This window comes from Platalea leucorodia, assembly GCF_965183815.1.
Source record: "Platalea leucorodia genome assembly, chromosome: 10".
Lineage (NCBI taxonomy): Eukaryota > Metazoa > Chordata > Aves > Pelecaniformes > Threskiornithidae > Platalea > Platalea leucorodia.
In genome coordinates, this window is record NC_138832.1 from 1,600,067 (window position 1) to 1,623,965 (window position 23,899).

The 23,899-nt window shown below is 47.7% G+C and overlaps 1 protein-coding gene across 1 annotated transcript in view; it reads left to right on the forward strand.

The window, feature by feature from the left end:
- EDA (ectodysplasin A) overlaps nucleotides 1-23,899 on the forward strand; it is a gene marked incomplete at its 5' end in the record, with an annotated part of 82,965 nt that overhangs the window by 53,066 nt on the left and 6,000 nt on the right. Inside the window, 4 exons of the mRNA XM_082323417.1 lie at nucleotides 17,919-17,948; nucleotides 21,642-21,821; nucleotides 23,147-23,181; nucleotides 23,587-23,638. Coding sequence (XP_082179543.1) covers nucleotides 17,919-17,948; nucleotides 21,642-21,821; nucleotides 23,147-23,181; nucleotides 23,587-23,638 — 297 coding nt within the window. The remainder of the gene's footprint in view (nucleotides 1-17,918; nucleotides 17,949-21,641; nucleotides 21,822-23,146; nucleotides 23,182-23,586; nucleotides 23,639-23,899) is intronic.

The following is a 23,899-nucleotide window of genomic DNA, read 5'->3' on the forward strand; positions in this document are numbered from 1 at the left end:
AAGGGAAGTCAGAGTTGTACAGAGCTTGTATTAAGAGAGCATGGAGTTACAAAAAAATCACAATTATGTATCTGTGATTTGATAAATATAAAACAAATATGTGTGATACAAACCCCAGGGGCGCCGGGCTTCCTTGGTGGCCCGGCACTGGGTGGTAGCCTGAGGCCTCCCTGGTGTGGCAGTGCTGTCTGTCCTCACGGGCTGCGGGGCGGCAGTGGCTCCTTCCCTTCGCCATCACCATCCCTTGGCGAGAGCATCGTCCCCCATGTGTCCTGCTCTGCTACGCTCGGATGCCAAAGCCCTTCTCTTGTATCTGGTCTCTGCTTCAGACCTTCTGGTTGGTTTCGGACTTGGTGTCTGGCAACGTGCCTCCCCTACATGACGGTCCCACCGCCCGCTTCGTGATGCGATGGGCCATACCACGATCAGTGCGCCTTATGCGAGCACTAAATATTGCAACTTGGTGCTGTCTGATAGGGGGTTGTCTTAAAGCATTTTAATTTTTAATCTGGGAAGTTCTGGGAGACGGAGGCCGTTCCTGATGGCTACAAAGGCGCTGAGGATGCGGCGGTGGGAGCTGGGTGGGTGGGTTATGGCTTTGCAGGGTGAGGGACTGCAGCGACTCGCTGTGGGTAGGGTCTGGGAGATACGGCCAGAACTAGATAAAGCCTTCTGCATGAAAGACTGGGAAAGGGCAGCCTGGCAGTCCTCCCTGGCGCACGAGACACAGCAGTGGGAAGCGCGGTTTTCTGGGGTTTTGAAGCCGCTCACGCAGCGGGGTCATGGCAGCCGAGAGAGCTGTAGGGAAGGGACGGGGAGGCAGGCGGCAAGGAGCACATCCCTGGAGCGGGTGATGGCATGCCACCCCTTGGACGTGGTGGTGATTCCCAGGGGATCCCCAGGAGCAGCGCTCTGCGTGCCGAACGGCTGGCTCTTCATGCGGCAGGCGTCTTCTAAAGCCCCTGGATGTCTGAAGGGTGCTTTAAAATGGAAAACGAACCCCACCAAAATTATATTTCATGCTTGAGGTCATGTAATATCACCTTTTTTGTTCTTCTAAATCCTTAGGTAGAGCATAACTTAGAGTAAGTACTGCGACGTCTTTATTGCACCAAAAACGCTCTCAACACTTCTTGAGAACTTAAGCAATAAATACCCAAATAATTAAAACTAACTTCACCTTCAGTCCCTTCCCCCAGCTTGAATCCTGCCTGATTTCAGCATGAGGAATTATATTTCCAGTGCTGTCTGTTCATGATCGCCCAGCTACCCTGAGACGTGAGGAGGCTTCCCGAGTCGAGCTCCTGGAAGAGCTCCCGTGCTTTCCTACTGCAGAAAAGCACAGCTCCATTTCTATACGGAGAGGAGAAGAGGACTGGATGCCAGGGAAAGCAGGGAAAGAAATAACGGAGTAGTGGTCTGTGCGTGGCTTGGTGCCTGCGATGCCCAAGTCCTGACTGCGGTACAGACCTCTCGGCTAGCGTTACTTTTCCTCTCCAGCTCCCTGGCTCCATGAGTTTCCCATCTCCCCCGAAGCCTTCACAGTTTCACAGTGGAAAAGCGTTTCCCTGTGGCTCTGCTCCAAGAAAGAGCTTCATGAAACTCCCCGGATTCCTCCTCCCCGGAACGCTGACAAGTATGATGCATTTGGGACAGACTCCCTGAGTGATTACAGCTAAATGCGGTCCATCATCTTTAGAGCCGGTGTCACTCCGATGCTCAGATGGCTCAGGCAGGATCCAAGTCCTTTTGCACCGACTCCTTGAAATCTATTCCAGCAACTTCACAAGTCGCTTGTATCAGTAGCAAGTTCCCACTGTGTGCGAGCGGTGCAAGCGGAGTGCTGCGGGCAGATGTTGGGGGAACGAGCCGGGTCCGTCAGGCCGCCTCAGCGCTGCCTTTCTCTTGCCAGATGTGCAGAGAATCGCTGCGCGGTGCCACATAGATGCTGAAAGTCGGTGGGCTAACGCGGGCTTTCCTCGTCACCCTTGTGCCTGGGTGAAAACGTGTCGTACTTTTATAACTTGCAGTCCTTTCCCAGATCTCCTTCACGTTCCCTGGATGCCTCAGAGCTGAGTCACTCCAGAACCGTAGCACACTTCCCCCAGTTATATATGGCTTTTTGTAAATTAGGGGGTTTGACCCCATAGGGTGATGGTGGGGATCATTTTCCCAGTGACATTAGCAAGGTGGCTTGTGTTGGCACACAGTTACTTAGTGTTTGGCCATCCCGGTTTTACTAGGTAGAGCGGTATTTAACAAGTGTAAGCTGTCAGGGTAGGGATTGACCTTGTAACAACCGTAAAATCAATAAATAAACAGAATAGCTTTCTTGTGTAACTTGTGCTGTTTTAGACCTACATGAAGGAATCTTTTTAGAGAAGGGCAATGAATCATTAAAAAAAAATAAATAAAATCAAGTCACGGTACTGATAACACCGTTTTCTTCGTGAGTTTTGCAAAGGGAAAGTTGATCAAATCTTTGATCTCCAAAGAGCCTCCAGAAGATAAAAGTGGATGAACTATAAATTCCCAGGAGGAAGGAGATGTGCTTTCCACTTGAGGCCTCGCTAATATTTGTCTGGAATTAATTTTATGAACTTTCAAGTCCTTTCACACATGCAGCGAAAGACCAAAGTGATCCGAGTGTGGAAGCCGTGGCTGGAGGGAGGCTGCTCCGTCCTTTCCACGGCTGTTTGAGTCCTGCTCATCCTGGTACCAACACCGGGCCGGCTTCGATGATTTATAAATGTCAAAGATAACACGGTTCCATTCCTAAAAGTTTGTTTCTTTTAGGAAAATCTGCTTTTGAGTCTTTTGCTGTGAAAAAGGTGGTTTTGAGACAGGTCGGAGCTGGTCCCACGGGGTGGGAGGAGGGTGACGGCCATGGCCGTGCCCGGAGCCACAGGGATGGGACGTGGGAGGCCACAAGCAGCGAAGCTGCTTCGGTGCCGCTTTGTTGCTTGCTGAAAAACCCCAAGAAAAAATTGTGTGCAATAGTCCAAAGCTATCGGTTGGATCCCGTCACTTCCAAACATGACTCCAGTATTTCAAGGGCTCCTTTGAGGACTCCAGCTTCAGTCCTCCAGCCCGCTTGTCATGTTTTATGATCGTGTTTGCTTAATTTTTGTTTGTGTCCCTCCACACACGGTGCCCTGGAACCAATTAAAGAAGCCGAGGTCGTGTCCCGGGCCGAGGTGCCAGCCTGGCTCGCTCTCTGCTGGCCGTCGGTCCAGCCTTGCGCTGGCGCGGGTCACCCTGCCGCGGGCAGAGGGGGTTAATGGGAGGCTGGTCCTGTCCCTCCTGAGGAGCGCAGATCATTTTTCAAGCCAGCTCCCTGTCCCTGCCACCAAACCCAGCATTTGCACAGCTTTAAATATTGCCACTATTTTTTTTCTGCTCCTCAAGGACCAGGATTATCCCCTTTACAGCTCCGTTTTACGGTGTTCTTTCTACTTTGCGTTACCAACTCCACCTGTCACTTAATTTGCTTTAGTTCACTAAAACTTGACCTTCTCCAGTGTCTCTCTTTTATTTTTCTCTTTTTCCCCTCCTTCCTTTTTGTCTTGGTGTATTTATGCTGCTGTGGAACCGCTGTTGCTCCCAGATTAACAAATCATTCTGGAGCTGGTAATTAGCAACAGTTGTGCTAAAAGGAACCATCAAGAATGTTAAATTAGTCCACTTTTAAATAAACTGTGTATGAAATGTTAGATCTCTATTCCCAGAGCACCAGTAAAAATGCTGCTGACTCTTTGCTAACAAAGCCAAAATATGGGAGTAGCATGGTTGTAACTACAGAGACAATTCTGTGCTCTTGAGGTTATAAATAATGACAGAGCATTTACAAAGCAGATGTCAATAGGACTCTTTAAAAAACATTGTTTTAAAAAAAAAACAAACTAGTTTCTTTTTCTCCTACTTTCATCTCTGTTCCCAGTTAGATCCCTGCCGTGCTGCTTTCCTGGTTTGTTTGGTTTTTGCTTTTTGGTTTGGGGTTTTTTTTTTCCCTTCCTAGATTTTTTCATATTGAGCTTGGTGAGAAACATAAGTGATTGTTACCCATTCTTTGATTTGGAGCATGGCAGCTGGGAAGAGGCTGAGCAGATGGCTGTCCTTAAGCTGACAACAATTTGGTTCCTACTACTTTGGCAGTCCTTGCTGCCGAGGAAAGGCCTTGATGAGAACTCGCGGGTTTCAACGCTGCAAACGGCTTTTGTCGAAATGAAAATTAAATGCGGGGAGAGCAGAAGCGCGTCTCCATCCCTGCTTCTACCTGGAGCTTTGGAAGTGATGTACCAGCTACGCGGGTTCAGTGTTTCACCTTGTTGGTATTCATTGGTGGCTTTAGGATGGGTTTAGGGTGGGTTTAGGGTGGGTTTAGGGTGGTTTAGCAGGTAGCTGATGCCAGAGCCTGGCTGGGGGTGCCTGGCTCCCTCCGTGCCCCCAGGCAGCCCCCGCTCCCGCAGGTGCCGCGTCTCGGCCGTCCCCGTCCCCCCTCCTGACCTGGCGGCGCTGACGATGCAATAGGGCTTTTTTTTTTTTTTTTTTTTTTTTTGTTATATCCAGATCACAATAGCAACTTTTCCTGCCGGCTTCCTCTCCTTTGGAAAGGGCAGGTTCGTCCCTCTGCCTCCAGAACAATCGGTGCCTTTGTGTTGGCCCCGTGCAATTCCCCAAAGCCCAGGCATTCCCAGAAACGCAGATGCACGAAGGGCGATAGAGCCTTATTGTGCTCCGAAACCATGGTGATGAGCACTCAGTAAATACAGAACATTTCCTGGATACTGGAGCACAGGGGACGGTCCCAAAAGAAAGGCTCGCCACAAAGTGCTTGCGCTTACTCATTTCCCCCAGAATTTCTTCGTGATTTCCCCCAAAATGGGAGAATGGAAGAATTAAGATGATGTTTGAATCTTCATGGACAGTCTCCATCCCTTTCCTGTGGCATCGCTGTCAGTACATGTTATTACTACAGTAAAATTAAAGACTACAGCTCATTTACAGATCCGTACCTACATGCTATACCTGTGCTGATTATAATAAGGCAGGCTGTTTGTATAAGGTGTTATACCCCAGGCACTTTTCTGCCTTGAAGATATATTGATAAAAATATAGGTAACTAAGCCAAAATACAGGTAACTAACTGTTTCAGACCAGGGTCTTGTGTCGGTGCTCATTTCTAACCGACGTTTCCACTGAGACAGATCCAGAGAAGCTTAACAACTGTCTAAAAACCCAGAATAATATTTTGGTCCTGCTTTCAGCTCTGTTACAGCAGTGGTGGGTTAATACTGTGTCATTTCTGGAAACAAATTAAAGGAAAGGTGAAGGTGATATTAAAGGGGATCTTCTTGCTCTAGGTATAACTTTTAAGAGAATACATTTTTAGACAGCTGAAGCATCTTCAGTGTATCCTTGGTTCAAACTACTCTGAATTCATTTTTTTTAATACTGAAATTACTCTGAGGTCAAATTCACTGCAGTGTCCATTAGCAAGCTTTGCTGAAGCCTGTCTTGGGAAGCCATAGGCGGTGGTTTGTCATCCAGCAACATGTTATGGTAGATACCCAAGCAAGACGTAATTTGAGGGAAGCTCCACGTAGCCCGAGCGCGTTGGGAAAGCAGAGGTGTTAACATCCAGGCTTGAGCCAGTGTGCTAGTTCAGCTTAAAGATTTTGGAGTCGCTTTCTGTACCTAGAAGGGGCGTGATGTGGAAAGCCTGGTGGTGACGTTCGTTCCTGCAGTCTGCGTCGAGGGTGATATTTTCATGAGGATGTGCTGCATCAGCCAGCAAGAAGGAACCAGGCTCTGAAAATTGCTGGAGTCCAGAATTCCTCATTGAACTCTGCTATGTTGCTGTCCCAACTGGATGTGTAAATGTTAAAAGCACTTAACTTGCTGGGAGAGGCACAAGCCCAATTGCGCAGCGGCCGTGATGAGGAATTTTTCCAGGTCGCAGGGTTCACAGTGTAATAATCAACATGTCCTGATCCATACACAACCTCCATTTGCCTCTTGTCTTCTTCACCAGCCCTTCCAGTTGTGATCCGGATTGCTCCAAAAGAAACTCCGCTTCATTATTCTTAATATTTATAAAGCTGTGATTAGGTGCTGTTGATTTGTTCCATCCACAGAGCTGTTTTGGTGTGTGTTTGTCCTCCCCTGGTACCTCCCGTCTGGTTCAGATAAGGTGGTGGGATGACCGCCGAAAGGTTTGGAGATGCAGGGGATATTCAGGCGGAATTCTCCGGTCAGATTCTCGCCTCGGTTGCATTTTCAGATGCTTGCGCTGATTGCGCTTCTGGGTGGGTTTCAGAGTTGTCCTGATGGATTCCCAGTGCTTAGCCTACGGTGCGTTCTTCAGCAGGCTTTGCTGAAACTTGAACTAAACTTTTAAGCTTTTTTTACAACTGCATGTTAAGCAGGGACCAACATTATTAGAAGTGACTGGTGATTCTGTATGAATTCCACTTCTGAAAACCAGGGCTTTTCATAACGCCTCGGGTCAAATACTGAAGTTCAGGAATCTCAGATAGTTTCTTCTGTTATAAAACATGGCCAGGACTAATGAGAGGAGAGCAGATGTTCCAGCCGGGCAGGAATGCAATTGCATCTGAACTATGTGTGCATCTGAACTATGGATGCCGTGCACCGAACGCTGTAAATGCTGAACTCAACTAGTAGCTGGTGATTTCTTTCCCACAGTATGAGAGGCTCTATTGTCTGTCGTACTGAAGTATTTGCAGCTGAGCTTTGATTTCTGTGAATAAACTGGCTCTCTGGCCACATCCACAGAGTATTTTGCAGGCAGACACAAGTTTGCTTAGCACATGCTCCAAGCCCATCTGGTTGCAGATCAGCTCGAGCACAAAGGCTGAGGAACTGGTGCTGAGCTGGATCGCGTACGCCTTTCCGAATGGCCAGGTACAGTGGTCCCGGCTCGGGGTCCTGCTGCAGCGACTACGGGGTATCTGCCTTCTGCAGATAGGGGGCTGAAGAAGCTTATTTTTCTGTCTGGGGGGGCGGCGGCAGGACTGAATAGCCAAACCCAGAGTTGCCATGCTGGTGGTGGGAATTGTGAAGTTGTCTTCAGTTGTGACCTGTCTTGCCACTCATTAAAAATCCACTCGGCCGTAGTAGACCAGATACACGAGCCGTAAGAAAAGTACTGTTGCACAAAGCTGACCACCACCACCGCTGGGAAGCTCTTTGGGGAAGAAGCTGTGAATTAGGCATGGCGGCTGCATGTTTTCCTCAGGGCTCTGTTGGCTGTGGTGTATGGCAACACTGTTGGATTCAAAACTGACCTCGTTGATACGAGCAGGATTTGGTGAAGTCCGTTCATCCGTTTGAAATGCCGTGAATGGATAAACTCAAGAGGCGGCTGAGCCAGGCAGCACGTCGCTGTGGCGTGACTGCTGCGGGGACTTGACTTTGGCTGCCCAAAGAGCGGCGGGGTCTCTCGGGGGTCTCCTTCAGACCCCTTTTCAGATTCATACAAATAGCAGTACATGTATATGCACACAGATATATCTTTGGGTATAGATGCCGTGCTGTTCCATGTAATTAAACCGTTGGTTTACAGATAGCTGTTCAACGCTACAGAGGTTTTCAATCCAATTAGGCAGAATTAGGTACAGGAGGAAGAAAAACATGTACAGTTCTGCAGGGATGAGATAGTCAAAGAGATTTCCTCCCACCTGCCCTCGATTCCTTATGGATAGCTGTGCTGGGGAAGAATGCATTTAAAACATCCAGCAAGCAGTCGAAGAGAGCCTTTCGGGCGCTTGGTTAAAACCTTGCTGCAGCACCACTTGGGAATCATTTCTACTGGAATTCATGACATATGTTAGTTGTTTATCTTAGTGGGATATGACTTAAAATGTCAGAATGTTTTGTGTTAAGCAACAACCGAATAAAACAAACAAAATAAAAACACAGCTGTAATACTACGCTTTAAATTGTTGAATTCAAATATGTGGTATTGATAAAGGAAGCAATAGGGTGCAGTGCTGTATAGAAAATAAGCCTTGTGAGTCCAGCCAGCGAGCCAAAAAAAGCCTTGAGATACTTGAATTAGAAATAGTAATGTTGTTTGTCAGCTCTGCTGTAAAGATCCAGCATTTGGAATCCAACCTAAATGCCTGAAGGAAAACAAAAGGCACATCATATTCTTCTTCCATAGCCAGTGAGAGTGCGGAAAATGAACTATGATGGCCACAGGTTCTGGTGTGAACCCCAGGAACTTGGCTGGGACTGATTATGTGGGAGCAGAGTTAAGAAGGGTGGAGATTAATGTTTGATGGGGTTTTTGTGTTTTTGAGAAGGCAGTGCAATATTATTTTGCCAGCAACAGTGGCTCTGTGGTTAATTGGGAGCAGGATTTTGTCTTTGTTCGTGAACATATTTGCACTGTGGTGTGCTTGCACCTACTCAGTGGAGACTGGAGATATTTTTTTAAAAGCCTTCGTGGTATCAGTAGGCTGTCCTGGTACCTTGCCACCGATCTCAGTGGGTCTGGGTGGAACTAAGGAAATAAATCAGCCGGTCGTTCCTTGCTGTAGGGAGGGATGGAGCTTCCCGTTGCGGTAAGGATACCTCTGCGGCCCTCGAGAAAGCAGTGAGCAGTGATTTTCAGCAGAGCTCTGGCTGTCGGAGAAGCAGAGCTGAGGTCGTGGAGTGACGTAGGGTGGAGGGGACCCCAGGAGGGGACTGGACCCAGCCCTCTCCCCCAAAGCGGGACCAACGCCATGACAGAGGTGACAGACTTCTAAAGGATGGTTGCTCTTCCAGCCTGGTTCTTCGTGACCCCACACCTATGTCGTTCCTTGTGCCAAAAAGCCCTTGGGAGGTGCGCAGGGCTAGCGGGTCTCTACATGCTCCAGCACAGGTCCCTTCAAACAGCAGCTGGTGACCTACGAGTCACACCGTCCTTTTTAGGGTGGAAAAACCTTGTAAATGCATGAGAGCAACTACATTCATCCTGCTCCGTCCCCCTCTCCAGCTGGGGCAGAGGGTGATTGCTCGACAAGGTGCCTTTACCTGGACCAGTGAACCAGGTTGTTGATGGATGGCCTCTTAGGTCTGTCTCTTTTGCTCTCACTTCAGTTCTGATCATCTTGAACTGCAGTAACTAAAGACTTTTTTCCCTGTTAATATGATTAAAGATCAGTATAAAGCACATTGCAACCTACTGTCGCTGTTGGCCAGTGTCTCTGTATTTTTGCATTTGACTGTCCTCCCATTCTCTATGAGCTTGATTAAGTTATTCCCTGATGCGAAGTGTCCTGTGTTTTACTTGTCAAACCAGGCAAAAATCTCTCTGAGTATTGGCAGGAGAAAAAAAACTTCGGCAACAACAAAAAAAACCTGTTACATGATGAGATCTTACATAGTCTGAAGCTGTCTGAGGAAGAGAGATTGTGGCTCTCTGGCATCTAGTGTCACTCCAGGGCCTCGAGAGATGGGGCAGGGATGAGCTGTGACTTGCCTCCGTTTGTCTTTTAGACCGATAAGCTTGAACTGGGGTTTGGTGTATGGGATCAGAGGAATAGGGAGGGAGCAGGCTACTGATCCATGGAGCTCCTGGAGCAGCATCTGATCATCTGGGTGACACATGGGTGTAGGCTTGTCCTTTGACGGATTGCTCAGAGGAGAAGAGCAATGAGGCAGCAGAAAGCCACTCGCATACTTAACTCACCACAAGAGAAATGATTCTCAGCCTTTGGTGTTGATGCACAAGCTCTTCTCAGACCCTCTGGCCAAGCAGCATAGTGTCCCAGAAGTGTCAGGGGAGACCTCAGTGCAGGATACCTCCCCTGGAGACATAGGGAGACATGTGAAAAGTCCTTAAAGAAGAAGAAGAATAGCCTCAAAAAGTGGATGTAGCCAAGGGAGTGCCTCAAAAGAGTACAAGATGAGGTGTGAACTCCTCTTGATCTCCCAGGCTGGAGGAGACTGGCTTTGAGCGCTAGGCAGTTTAATTCAGCACAGGGGTGGGGTATCAGAAGAAGCGTCAGCTATAAATCGGCTCCGAGCCAGTCCTGGGATTTTAGCAGCCTATAATTCCAGAATATGACAGGGCTACCACTAAGCAAAGATTCCTGAAATGTAGGGCTTGTGTTTCTACTGTGCATGGAGTTTAAGTGCCGAGAAGGTGGAGCAGCAGGCTGGGCTGTCCTCCAGGCGTGGCTCGTGGTACGGCTGCGGAGGGAAGATGCTGTTAGATGAAGGTCAAGGAGGGAGTGCTGTTTTATGGGATGTCGTCATGGAGCATCTCAATTTAAGATGTAACCAGAGAAAGACAATGAAGGGTGACTGTGTTCACACATGAATTTTGAAGAGTTTAAAACAAAACTGAAACAAATGCAGAGAGAGAAGTAACAATAGCGGTTGAGGAAAAACTGAATGGCCTTGGGCTCTGCCTTACGTACGAATATATCAAGCAGCACTGTTTCGCCCTTCCCCCACTTCGTACACTGAGCTCCCCATTCTGGTATGTGATATATTCACTATACTCTGATTTATTGAAATCGGTACTGCCCTTGTACCGGGGACATCGCATCCCTAACTTGGATTCAGCCATTCTGCCCGTAATTGCGGGCAGCATCTTTCCTCCGCACTTAGCAGAAGACCTCCCTTCCTCACCCCACCCCCAAAAAAACCCTCTGGCAAGGCATGCCCCAAGTTTTGAGTAGTGCACGATGCGTTTTACTTCTCGCATGTTTTCCTAGATCTATAATTTATCATATTTTCTAAATATTCTGGAGTAATAATACCAAAGCTGCTCTTCAAGGTCTGTTGCCTTTTTCTCTGGAATTGGTGAAGAAGCACTTTCTTTTTCAGGGAAGGGAAAAAACTCATTTTGTTTCAGTATTTGTATCACTGACTGATATTTCAGTAGGGTCCAAGAAGCTTTCATCTGGATAGACCAAATTTCCTGAAAATGTTGAAAACATATTGGTTCCAAACCTCCCCCAAAACCACATGTTCTAGATTAAGCATGTGTTTGGGAGCTAACATCCTTCTTTCCCCAACTCCAGCGTAGTCTGGCATTAATAACGCCGCACTTAAAAATATTTGAAAAGCTTTACATATCTCATACCCATGTGAATGAAGTAAATATCATTACACCAGTTCTGTAAATGAAACAACTGAGTTTCGGAAGTTTGACTAAAGTGGAGGTTTTTTATTATTCATTGAGACAAGTTATATCAAAGAAGGTAGTAGATTCTTCCTCACTTGAAATCTCAAGTAACGCTTGAGCTTTTCTTTCCACCCCCTCCGCCTTTAGTGTTGGTCAAATAGAGATAGAGGGATTGATGGAAGGCTTAACGGGTAGGACTTCTTTAATACTTGATCATCATCGTGGTTCCTTCTGGTCTTAACGTCTGTGACAGTTGACAGGACTGGTTAATTCCCAGGCGTGGGTCGGGAATGGTAACGTTTTAATAGCTGCCTTGCCCCTCTTTTTAGGAAGCCCCAAGTGGCAGAGAACTCCCTTCCCGGAGAGGTGGAAGCTTTCACGGCCGGAGGGCACTTGGTGGTCAGAGCTTTCTATGAGAGATGGAGACAACCCACGTTGCTGGGTTGAATGGTAACCTGAGGGTCAGCAGGACCCGAGTCCTTGAGTCCTGGGGCGCTCATCCGCTGCACCACAGAGCCTGGCTGCCGTGCTCGGCTTCTGTCTCTTCTCTTCCCTTTGTGCATTGTGTTTATTGAGAATCCAGGATCCTTGAAGAAAAAAATCCCTGCACGCAAATGGAGAATAACTTCATTTTGGCCAGCGCCCTTACATGTTTCAGTAACTCCATTAATAATGGTATCCCGACTAATGTCCAGGAACTCATTTCAAATTCTGTTAGCTATCTGTTCTCCAGAAGTTACTGCTGGAGTTGGGCAGTATTCGGAGCTTTGTCTGAGATTTAGTAAGTGGTCTCTTTGTAAACCAGATGGTCAGCAGGATTTGGAAAAATACTTTACACAAATTTCCATAGCTGTTGAGAACAGTGATCGTTAAATCTAATATTATTCTTCCAACTACACCCAGAAGCTCATACTTCAAAGAAAAAGATGCAATTTTATTTTTTTTTTTTAGTGCACAAAGACAATATAGTTTTGAAAATGTGCTTATTAGATTAGTCACACAGAGCTCCCCACTTCTGTTTTCAAAATTAGATGTTTGTCTTGAAAGTAGCTGTAGATGTAATGATTTCAGGTCACCTTGTGCTTATTTTATGAATGAGTGAGAAGTGATGTGGCATTTCTGGAGGACACTAACATATCATTAATCATCAAGATTTTGTCTCTGCTTCTGCTTGTAACCTGGGATGACGATAACTTCTCGGTACCTCCGTCTTCTCTTCTCTCGGAGGCGGAGTGGTGATGGTAACGTGGAGATGGCTCAGTTGTATTATCTGGTCTTACATATTCCCCAAACCAGAGCCATGCTTAGGTAAGAAGATTGATGCTATACCGTAGTAATTTAGTGCTAGGAAAATAGAAATGGGATGCTTTAATAATCCTAGGAGCAAGCAGTGAATGCTGAAAGTGGGTCGGCACAGCCTATAGAGGACACGGTGGCTGCTGCGGTGTCCCTTTCCAAAATGGTCAAACACCTTGAAAACATCGGTAGACGTCTTTGTTCTGGATTGAATGTGGGTGCTGCTAGAATACGGTAGCGGCACTCGAGGGCTTTGTTCTGCTCTTGGCAACTGAGAATTTGAGAAAGTTCAGCAGCCTTCCTAGGTACGCGCCCTTTGTTCAACTGATTTCTGTAATGGTCAACCTTTTATAGGTTTTATATAAAATAAGCGTAATTACAAAGATCTGTTCCCATCAATAAAACCAGTTTGAACTGTTTTGCAGGAATTTAAACTATTTCTTGTTAATCCACACACATAACTAATAAGTGAATGCAGGGTTTTTTTAACATACTGTTTGTATCAGCATATGTCCTAAAGAAGTTTTTGATATTTTTGTATTTATAGTAAATCATAGCAGTGTGTAGCACGCAGAAAGAAAGATCGGGGGGGGGGGGAGGGGGTAAACTCTATTAATCTTTATAAGAGAAAACATGTAATATGTAATATCCTCGAGTTGCATCACCATCTGTTTTTTTCTGAAGCCCTTGGAAATGATCCAGCAGATGCTAGGGCTGCAGGAGCTGCGGGCTAGAACCTGCTCCCTGGAGCACGGTTAGAGGTCTTCTGCTGCTTGCTGGGCCACATCTGCGGTTGTACCCAACAAAAACTCAGCTATCGCAAATATTTTCTTTAGCTTAGGTGAGAAGTTTGCATCTGAAGTGGCTCGGTGCTAAAACCCGTGGCCACTTCTGCTAGAAGTGACTTGGCATTGCTTGGCGCCTTCCCCTTGCCGATGGGATGGCTCTTGCTGGATGGCTCTGCGGGCACAAGGCCTCCAGGGTGGCTGTTTCGTTATCATACAGAGCTGTATTTTCCTGCTTGTACCTTTCCCTTAAAGTTTACCACTCTTGCTGGTTTTATATTCCCTCCTTTTCTATTATCATTCCCTTTTATTTTCCCAACGGATGTGGAAAATAAGCTTTTGGAGAAGTCTAGGTCTCAAGCACTGTTCAAAGCCAGGGTCTTCAAAAGCCCAGCATGCAGCCTTGCTGCTCTAACACCTTTGCTGGCAAAACCCCATCCTGAGATGAAGAACTCAGCTGGCAGACGGTAGAGCTGGCCTGAGTTATTGCAGCAGGAGTCGGTGGGCTTTTCCTACAGGAAATCCAATGAAAGAGATGATAAATTTTAGAAGTAGATCAGGTAGCTAGCTTAAACGTTTCAAGTCAGGCTAGCAGCCCGCTTCATAGCTTAGTGGCTATGGCTTTAGTAGTTAGACAAAAAATAAACTCACCACTTTCCAAAGGGACTGGTGAACTTTTGAGAGCAGTGACCTGTGACACCGGAGGGCTCGCTCTGAGCCAGAAGACCCCCTCCAAAACTGTCCTCCTCCTTCTGGAGGTTAGAAGAAGCCTTCTCATTCCCCACTTAATGGTCTTGGGGAGCAATTCACACATGTGAGGATGTGCCAGCGCTGTCCTTTAAGCCCTAACAGGTCTTCTCCCTCCATGCCCATCACCGTAGCCTTTCCCAGTGGTGCTCTCATCCTTTTCCCAGTATTGATGGCCAACCAGGTGAGCTCTGCTTGACCACTTCTCGACCTTCCCAGGAGCCCTTCTGTGACATTTTTCTCATTTAAATTCACCTTTCCATATGTAGATGATCAGGATTGACTGCATCACTCCCAAGTTTTTCGCCCCCACCTGCTGAGCGGCATCAGTATTGCCCCACGTCTGCCAGAGGTATTTCCACTGATCTGTTTCAGGATTGCATTTCTGCCTTTCCTGGCTGTGTGACAGCAACTCAGCACGTGCAGACGTTGTCCTCCGCAGCTCCATCTGAGGAGCTCCACCATCCAGCAGAACAGTTTATTATTCCCTCTCTATTTATAATTTATAGCACTATGCATTTTGTATGACTGAATCTCATTCCATGCTTATTATCCTTCAAAGCCATCCAGCCTGTCCTCTCTGATATCCTGGTCCTCTTCTGTATTAACAGTTCTCGTCAACTTTCCTTCCTCTGCAAAGCAAAGCTAAAATGCAGGGTTGAACAGAGCTGACAGCTCCTTCAAGGATGGATTAGAGCATAAGCATAAATTTCATTTCAGATGAAAGACAGGAGATGTAGAAGGGATTGGACTTCCCTTGGTCTGGGGTCTGGTTTGACCTCAAACACAAGCAGACAGCATGCGGAAAGGAGGTGGGAGATAGGTGGGATTGGTAGGAAGAAGTCCAAAAGTCGAGCCCAAGCATATATGGAGAAAAAGAGCTATGCCTGGGTGGCTGTCGCGTTTTGTACCAGCAGTCCAGACCACGAGCTTGGTCTCTCGCAAGTTCATAGCAGATACTTTAAGGAATTCGTGAGGAACAGTGGTGATGTCAGAAAAGTGCAGAAAAGCAAACTCGAGGTTATTTTTATAAAGAAGGGAAAAGAGGTGCTGGGGCACAGCTGATGGGTCGGGTTGCTCTCGGGTCCCACCGGGACGTGCATAAATCCTCAAAAGCGCTGCAGGGAAGCCCCTGCAAGCAGAGACGAGAGCGGTAGCAGGCAGCGTGGATCGGTGGAGAATTCTTCAAGTCAACCCAATTTCCTTCTACAAGGAGATGGCAGGTCTTGTGGACTCCGGAGCAGCAGTAGGTATCCTGTAACTTGTTTTTTTATAAAGCTTTTGATGCTGTAGAGGAACATAGTGTAGTCTGCAATCTTGAAGCAAAAAAGAAGTAACTTCTCCTAGACCTTCCTTGGAATCAAGTCATCTAATGGCCTCCGTGAAACTACGCTAAAGAAGTGTGGGTAGTGTGAAAGGCTTGGAGACCGGGAGCCTCTCCGCAGGAGGAGTGGGATGGCGGGGTGGGATTAACTGTAGGAGAAGACTGGGAAAGACTTAGGCTTGCCTAACTTGTAGGTATTTAACCTGCTCCATCAGTTAACAGCTAACCAGCGGGTCATACGCATTCAACCACTGTAGTGTGTAACAGGCTTTATCGCTTAAATATTGGGGTGTGGCCTCGGAAAAGCATGTCAGAAAAGATGGGGGTTTTTTTCTCCTCTGCACATATGTGTTGGGACAATGTATTTCGAGTAAAGTTTTCAAGCCTTGTGCCTCAGTGCCTTTCATACTGAAGGAAATACAGATCTGATGTTTTGGTGGAGCTCTGCTTCCCAAACTCGGCAAGAGACTTCATTACCATTTTAGACGAAACTGAGAAAGGTCCAACGAGTTTACCATTTTGAGCAAAAATGAGGAAAATTCTGTCTTCTGGTGTATCAGATGAACCTTACGGCTCCCTGCTACAATCAAATTATCCGCCCCCTCCTATTGGGAGACGAACAGATGCAAACTCCAGAGACTCAGAAGCTCCCAAGGCTAATAATATTGTGTTTTTTTTCATGTCAGAAGTATTTTTGTGTTTGTCGAAAGATTCACTTGCACAGCCGTAACATCTCTCTCTGCCGTGCCTGGAACAGATGCGTGTGTTGTAATATAGACTGTGAACATTGACATCGCATGTGGTTCTCATTCCTCCCATTCATCTTTGAAGCTAATTGGTTCCATCCAGTTCAAATGTGTTTGGCTCGCCGCAGCTATTTGTACTTTCACTCTGGTTATAGCGCTAATGGTGTGATATATATAACATGAAATAAACTCTCGTGACTCCGAGGTCTGAAGAAACACATACACAGCACTCGCATTTTGCTTGCTGTGTTAGTTTTTTTTTTTTTCTAAATGCCGTCCCCCAGACAATTTCTTTCTCTTCACTGGAATTGTTATTAACTAGCCTGTGCCGAAGATGAGGGCCGGCGGAGACGGCTGACGTGATTGCGGCTCCTTCTGCCATGCGGGAGCTCAGAAAATGCAAAAAGAGGAGGCGGTGGGTGTTTGCCAAACGTGAAAGGTTTTGCAGTTCATCTGCTGGCGATGGACCTGCTGCTTGGCCTCGTTGTCGCTCCCTAGCAAGATACTGGGACTGGCATTGCCAGAAACCTGTGTCTTGTCTTATCTGTGTGTTTTAATACTGTGAATATATGGATTAGTAACAAACCAGTAAATTAGCAGAAGTAATAAATCAGATGATACCATAATTTTCCCATGACCCAACAGCATAATGTAGGCAAATGAATATTCCTGTTGAAAAGGCATCCGTAAGGTTATTGCGTGTTTCTCTGGGCCTTCTCTCCTCTTTCCACCTAGCCATGGGAACGTGGCACTTCTGTATTAATTGGTAATTTGTCTTTTTTTACCAGTGCTGACTCAAAGCAACCTCGTTACCTCCCACTCGTTATAAGCATATCTCAGTTAAAGGTGATTTCGGTCTTCGATCTGTGTTTAAGCCCAGATTTTAGAGGGATTTCACTGATGAACAGTGAGGGAAGATTTGGGGATTTTCGCAGTTCATTCCCATCCCTGATTAATTTTTGAGGAAGCAATGGAACATGTTTCACACTTCAGCTTCTACTTAAAAAGTCATGTAGTTTCTCAGCTTCACTGTAAATGTTTTCACTTCGTGCTAGGGAGGCTTGTATTCCCATTGTTTAAATAAGCCAGTTCATACTAATTCTTTGCTTTTGTTTTTTTTTAGTATTTTATTATTATTTTTAAACAATTTGGCTCGCAAGTATTTGGGTGACTGCTATCAGCTGAGAGCTGAGTCGTGTGAATTTTCTTCTAACCTGTCCTCGTCGGGAAGCAAAATGTGTCAGCTTTGAATGTGAAGCTTGGCAATTTCAAGCTAACAGAGAAAATTCGTGTGTGGCTGCATAGACCGCAAATGCGTCCATTTGTCCGCTTGAAAAATAATCTGCTGTGCAGGGATCGTGTTTTTAAATAGGTTCTGTTGAGTCTCAGGATTTCTGCTGCCTGAAAGTTTGACGTGCCGCGCTGCTGTCGGCGACCTCGGGGGATACGTATGGCAAAGCTCTGAGCGGCGTTGGGCAGAGCTGGAGCTAAGCCAGTACCAGAGAGTAAAGCTCCGGCTCAAGGTTATGGCTGTTGGCCACAGGCGGGTGGTTTAACTCGTCTTGGCAGTAAAGGGGGGAGATGCCCTCCTGGAGAGCCCCCAAAACTCCGTCACTCGTGTTACACCAGCCACGGGTTGATGGTTTGAGAGAGGGTAAAGCAGGCCCGGGTCCCGGTATCGCTGTATCTTGTTATATTAATTGTTATACCTTCACAGCAGCAACAGAAAACTCAACCGGCTTACTGGTTTTGCTGCCAGTTTTGTTCCGGCTCTGGAGAGGCAGCCTCTGGGTTGGTGGGTGTTGGTGGCAGTGGGGATTTTCTAAGATTAAATGATCACTGAATTTCTTTTTTTTTTTTTTCCTTTGTAGGTCCAAGTTCCGTTAAAAACAAGAAAAAGGGTAAGTCTAAGTTTTAATTTACTTTTCCTTTCCATGCCTGTGTTACCTGCCTGTGAATTCTCTTTAGCCAGCATGAAGGAGAAGGCAGGTTCCCTCCCCGGGAAGGGCAGGGGCTAACGTGGTGCGGGGTCCCACGGCGCGGACCATGGCTTGCTCTCCTGCTCCCGCCTTGCCGTGGCAGGACCGCATCAACCGGGGGGCAGAGGCGCTCCTTGAAGCCTCCCTTAAAAGCTCGAGGAAGTCGATTACGTTGTATGGAAGTAATTCTGAAGATGCTGTAATTAAGTAGTTGAGCAGAGTTGAGTCACGTACCAGCTATCGGGAGCCGCTCGCTGTTTGCCAGGCCGTCTCTGCCACAACAGCTTTAGCTTTCATCCCTGTCCTGCCATGCATCTTGCTGCAGGTTGGGGTCTCCTTCAGACCCACCAAAGTCAACGTAGATACGCTCTGCATCTCACTTCTGGTTGTGTATTAACCTCAAATTAACCTATTTTATGCATCCGTTATGAGTGTTGGTCAGCCCACAGGTATTTTGTCTGACTTTCTTATGTTCCTCAAGCTGTTTGCAATGGGTGATTGGGTATTTTTTACAATGCCTGTGGATGAGTTGTTGTGAGTTGGGTTCTTTGGGAGGTAGCCCTATGTTTCCATGGGGTGCCTGATGCCATCCCTGTTTGCATAGGACTCCTGGGAATGCTTACGGTCATACGCTTACTTGCTACCAGGCACTTGAGCGAGCTAAAGGGTTCAAGTTCCCTGATTTCACGGAAACGCAGCCAAATTACCCATTTTTGCTCCTCCTAACCATCAAAACACTTCTGTGCACGCTTTTAAAACCATGGTGCATGCTCGCGGGGGGTTGCAGGTTACGAGAAGTGCAGAAACAGTGTGCGACTCGGGGCTGTGCTGCTCTGAAGCCCGGGGAGCCCAGCGTATCGAGGGCTCGCGCAGGCGCCGGCGTGCAGCACGGGCTCGTGGCCGAGCCACGCAGCAAAGCACCGACCACTGCAACGTCAACTCTCTGCTTACTACCTATTGCACCTAATGTATATTTAATTAACAGAAAATGTAGCTGTTCGGCACTTCGCAGGGTCCCTCGAGAGGCGTTCCCGCGCATGCCGGCACGTGGCCTGGGCTCCAGCCCGCTGTCGCGACCTGCGGCAGCAAGAGCAGCCGGGCTTTGCACATCTGTGCTACTTTAAGAGCACATCAAATCGTTTTTAATCCTTGGATACAAACTCAACATTTATGGCTGAGAGGTTGAGACAGGCCGCAGTTAGAAGCTTAGTTTATGTTTACCCTCAAAAGCAGCATAAAATTTTATGTTTGAGAAGTTTGTCCTAACAAAACTCTGAAACCCTAAACCCGTGTTAAATCAGCCGAACTAATAACAAATGATGACTGTGGTATTCACAGCAATTCTGGAGTAGCAGGGGGATCTCATAGAGCTGTATTATATACAGCTGTAGCGCTGTATAAAATAGTTTAATTTTATGGTATTGTCACATTTAATTTTTTTTAGAATTAGAGCGTATTGTTTGGTGAACGATGATCAAGGAAAACTGGCTGGTGCTGCCTGCTTTGAGTTTTGAGCCTGCCTAGTGCATGTGGGTAAAGACGGAGGCTTGGCACGCTGGGACTTGGTGCTGGAGACCCTCCCTGGAGAGCTGCTCCGGCTGGGGCCGGGGTCCCCGCCGTCAGGAGATGAATCGAGAGCTTTATACGTACTGAATATCTATTTTTTGCCTTGTGACTTCAACAAGTGAGGCTCCATTAAGGCAGAAAAGTAGTTGAAATTACTTGAAGGAGGGGCAATGCACAGAAAAATGAGTGTCCCTGTGCGGCATCAGAATTATGTGCAATTGTTGTACTGCTAAACTAGCAGCTCATTGAGTAGCAGACCAGATTTCTGAGACGGATTAGTTAAACCAGCTGTAATGCGTATCCCTCTTGGGAGGGAAAGCAAGGAGCGACAGCAGCAGGATTCCTGACTTACTGCATATGATCCTTCCTTTGGATGGCCTAGATCGGAGGGGATGTGAATGAGAAGAATTCAGTAAGTGTGCTTTAGGGGCAATTGGTGAGGGGTTTGATGCAAGATGATAATTTCCACAGCACGTCATTAACCCGAGGAGAAGGAGAATGGCTGGGTTAGAGGAAGGCTGGCTTGTGGCCAGCTCAGATTTGAAGACACGGCTGCTAATCTGGGCAGAAACACTGCCGCGAACGATTTGTCCCCGTAAGCTTTGCCCCGTTTTTGTAGGATACCCGTATTCCTTCAATCCCCCGTGCTTGCTTTAACTTGGTTTTCTGCCTGTTGCAGCTGAACGGCACAGTTGTCCTACGCTGATTTCCCTGTGCCCTTGTTCGTGGCTAGCGGCCGTCTAGAGATTTCCACTTCGGCGCTAACTAAAATAGATGGGTTTTACGTTATAGCTTTGTTCCATGACGAAGCTGGATATTTAGTAGAGAAACAAGAACATAAAGGTACTCAGAAACCATTCCAATAACCATTATTTCATATCCTAACTGCTGCTGTCATCTAAAAAAGTGTTTAATTCTGTCCTACAGCAGACTTTGTTTCCACAGTTGAAGCAATTTTGTGAAGTTAATAAAGCTCTTTGGCATAAAAGCTGTTACAAAGTTGCATTTTTAAAATGACATCAAAAGAACATAATTCCTATCAGGGATCTGGAAAATGAGGAGAGCATGGGTCAGGCTTTCCCTGCAGGCCTTATTTCAGCCCACTGCGTCTGTGCCTGCTAAGAGTCTTTACTTACAGGCTCCTGCTATTTCTCTTCCTGGGACCGCGTGATGAGATGTGTTTGAGGAGCGTGGCAATTCTTCAGTGTTTCATCCTCCTGGTTGGGTTAGTCCTTCCCTAACCCCTCCATCCAAAGCCCAAAATGCACGTGTTATTTATTTCGAGGCATTGTAGCATCTTCAGTCCTTCGTGCGCGTTGGGCGCGTCCTCATCGCACCATGGCAAGGTGCCGCGTTGCAGGGATGCCTCCTGCACGCCCTGGCCGCTCGGCAGCTGCTGGAGAGGAGCTGAAGTTCAGCTCTGAACTGCCCTCTGGAGGCACCGCTCTCCCTCGGCCAGGAGATCAAGCCATGGGGATTATTTGCTAATGCATACATACGCAGCAGGTAGAAAAGATTGCAACTGGTTTCTGTCAAAAAACGGAAACCTGAGAAGCTGCAGAGCGGCTCATCTCGACTTTTAATACTCCAGCTTTCAGTGTGTTGCCTTGCAGCCTGCAGTTGGTCCAAGGGAGCACCCTAACCTTGCATCGGGGTGCCCCCAGCTCTCGGGCGCGCTGCTGTCGAGGGCTGCAGGACCTCCCGGGGCTGGGGCCGGAGCTCTGGGGCAGAGACCCTCTGTGCCTCCATCTCTTGGGAGGCCTTGGAGAGTCCATGTGCCTCATGCAAATGTAATTCTACATGCTGGAAGGAGCCTGCAAGGCGGTGTCCTGCTTCTGCCCTGCCGGCAGCATTGTCCTCATGGGGCAGAGCTGCAGGACCCCTGCCCCACCCCGGCTGCTTGAGTGCTCCTCCTTGTCCCTGCCCTCCAGCCTGCAATGAGCCATCCCCAGTCTTCTGCTTTCCTCGTTCCCGGGGCTTTCCTGTAGGTAAAAGACCATCCCATACTCAGCGTGCGGAGAAGCTAACATTTGCCCTTCTGTTTTTCAGGTAAAAAGGCTGGTCCTCCAGGGCCCAACGGTCCCCAAGGGCCACCAGGTCCTCCTGGGCCCCAGGGTCCCCCCGGCATTCCCGGCATCCCCGGGATTCCCGGCACAACCGTCATGGGACCGCCTGGCCCCCCTGGCCCGCCGGGCCCTCAGGGACCGCCTGGACTGCAGGGCCCCTCAGGTAACCAGTTTGTCCCCATCTCTGCTCAGAGCCCTTGCGCGCTGGGGGGACGCGGGAGGTGCCACGGCGGCACCGCTGCTCTACCAGTCAATAAAAAGGCTCCAGGTTTCCAGCTGGGGACAGCGTAGGGTCCGAACACGACGGCGCAGCGCCCTTGTGTAGGACTCAGGCATTCCTGGGCTCATCCTCACGCCGGCGGGGGGACGAGAGGAGCAGCAGCGGTTCTGCAGCCCCGCGGGTGCGATGCTGCGGGCGACGCGGTGCCTGGCAGAGGAGGATGCAGAGAAGGAGCAGCAAAGACCTGCGGAGCCTCGGTTGCTTTTAAGCATCCCACTGAATTCTGCCAGTGACCGATTTCTGTGTGTGCAAACTGGCTGCACGGTGGCTCTTCCTGGCGGTGACTCCGTGTTCATGTTAATTCCTCTTAAGCTGATGCGAAGCCTAGCTTTGCGTTGGGACCGGGAAGGCTGACGCTTAGCCCAGCCGCTAAGCCAGCCCGGGAACCGCACGAACCGAGGCAGCTTGCCTCCCGGACCAGCCAGATGAAAATATGTTTTTCTCCTGCAGTTCTTGGTTTCATTTTTCTTTGTTTCTTTGTATCCACACCATATTGTTTCTCAATAGAGTCATGTGCCAATTATTTTGCTAAAATCCCTGAATTTAATAACTCTTTAAAATGCAGATTAGTGGAAGTTCACATCAGTGGTGTTTGTTTTACATATACGAACAGTCTAGTATTAAAAAAAGCATCTTCAGAGAAATCGGGACTATTACCCTATAGCTCGCAGGGCTCTCAAAGGAAAACTTGGTTGACTTCTCAGTGTCTATCTCCGAAGTTGCCAAAGCAGAGGCCAGGAGCAGCATGAGGTCCTTAGCACTCCAGAGTGCTGCCCGCAAGCATCTCCTCTTTAATAGAGATTTGGCTCTCGGAGAAAAGAGATTTCAGCATGTAGCTTGAATGCAATGAATGACCTGAGTTACTGCGGAGTGAAACTTGTAATCCTTGCAGCCAAGAGGCTTTATTGCCACTACCGATCAGGAAAAGGGTTGTGCAATTTTTCCTTCTAGTGGAAACTGGTTGAATAATGTTGGGGAATTTTGAGGACAGAAATGCAGGAATAAAACAGGAAAAAGTAGGATGACTCTTTTTCTCGTTTAGGTACTTTTTAACATTAAGCTGTACCCCATACCGCTGTTACTGTCCTCCTTCTGTTAAAAACGGGGGTTTAATGGTTATTTTGGGGTAAGAGAAGTTTTATTTATAGGAGTGTTTACTGCAGCTCTTTCAAGCTTCCTCTTCAATGATGTGAAATTGCGTTTTGCAGGTGCCACAGACAAGGCCGGCTCCAGAGACATCCAGGTTGGTTGATCTTCTTTCATGGGAAAAACCCAGCTTTGGCTGGATTTTTGTAAACCTTACTGGCTATGTTTGCTAATGTTGTGTTCAACGGTATAGCTCTGAAAAAAACCCACCCCTTCTTGCGTGGGCTAAACCATAGCTGCACTGAGTGCCTGAGCTCACCCTTTTTATTGCCCAAAAGAAAGCCGTGTTAATCTGGCTTGGGCTTCTCACCTCTTCACCAGTACTTAAACTTGTTGTTGTTGGCTGCTCTGATATTCCTTTTTCATTTATGAAAAGCATTAGTGATTTCAGGGTGCTCTCGTGCCTCTGTACTGGTCCCCAGTGCTGTGGAGGTGTGTCGAGTTGCTGTAAAATGATGCAGCGTTTCCCATTAATTTTAAATCCCTGTGATCTCGTTTGCAGCCAGCTGTGGTCCACCTCCAAGGCCAAGGCTCAGCAATCCAAGTGAAGAATGGTAAGGATCTCATGATATTGGCGGTTACTGACAAGAGCCCATCCTGCACCCGTAGCCTCGTAGCTGGGTCTAAGTCCATGCTATAACGTGGGTCCCTGGTTACCCCTGCTGTTGGCCTCCCCCCGTGACAACCTGATTTGCCTTGCCTGGACCCCTGTAGAGGAGTCTTCTGTTGCGTCTCCATCCCCCATTTTGCCCCTGCGCCCCTATTTATCTCCCAGATTCTCTCGATCCTGTACGTCCCAGTAATCCTGTCCTGCT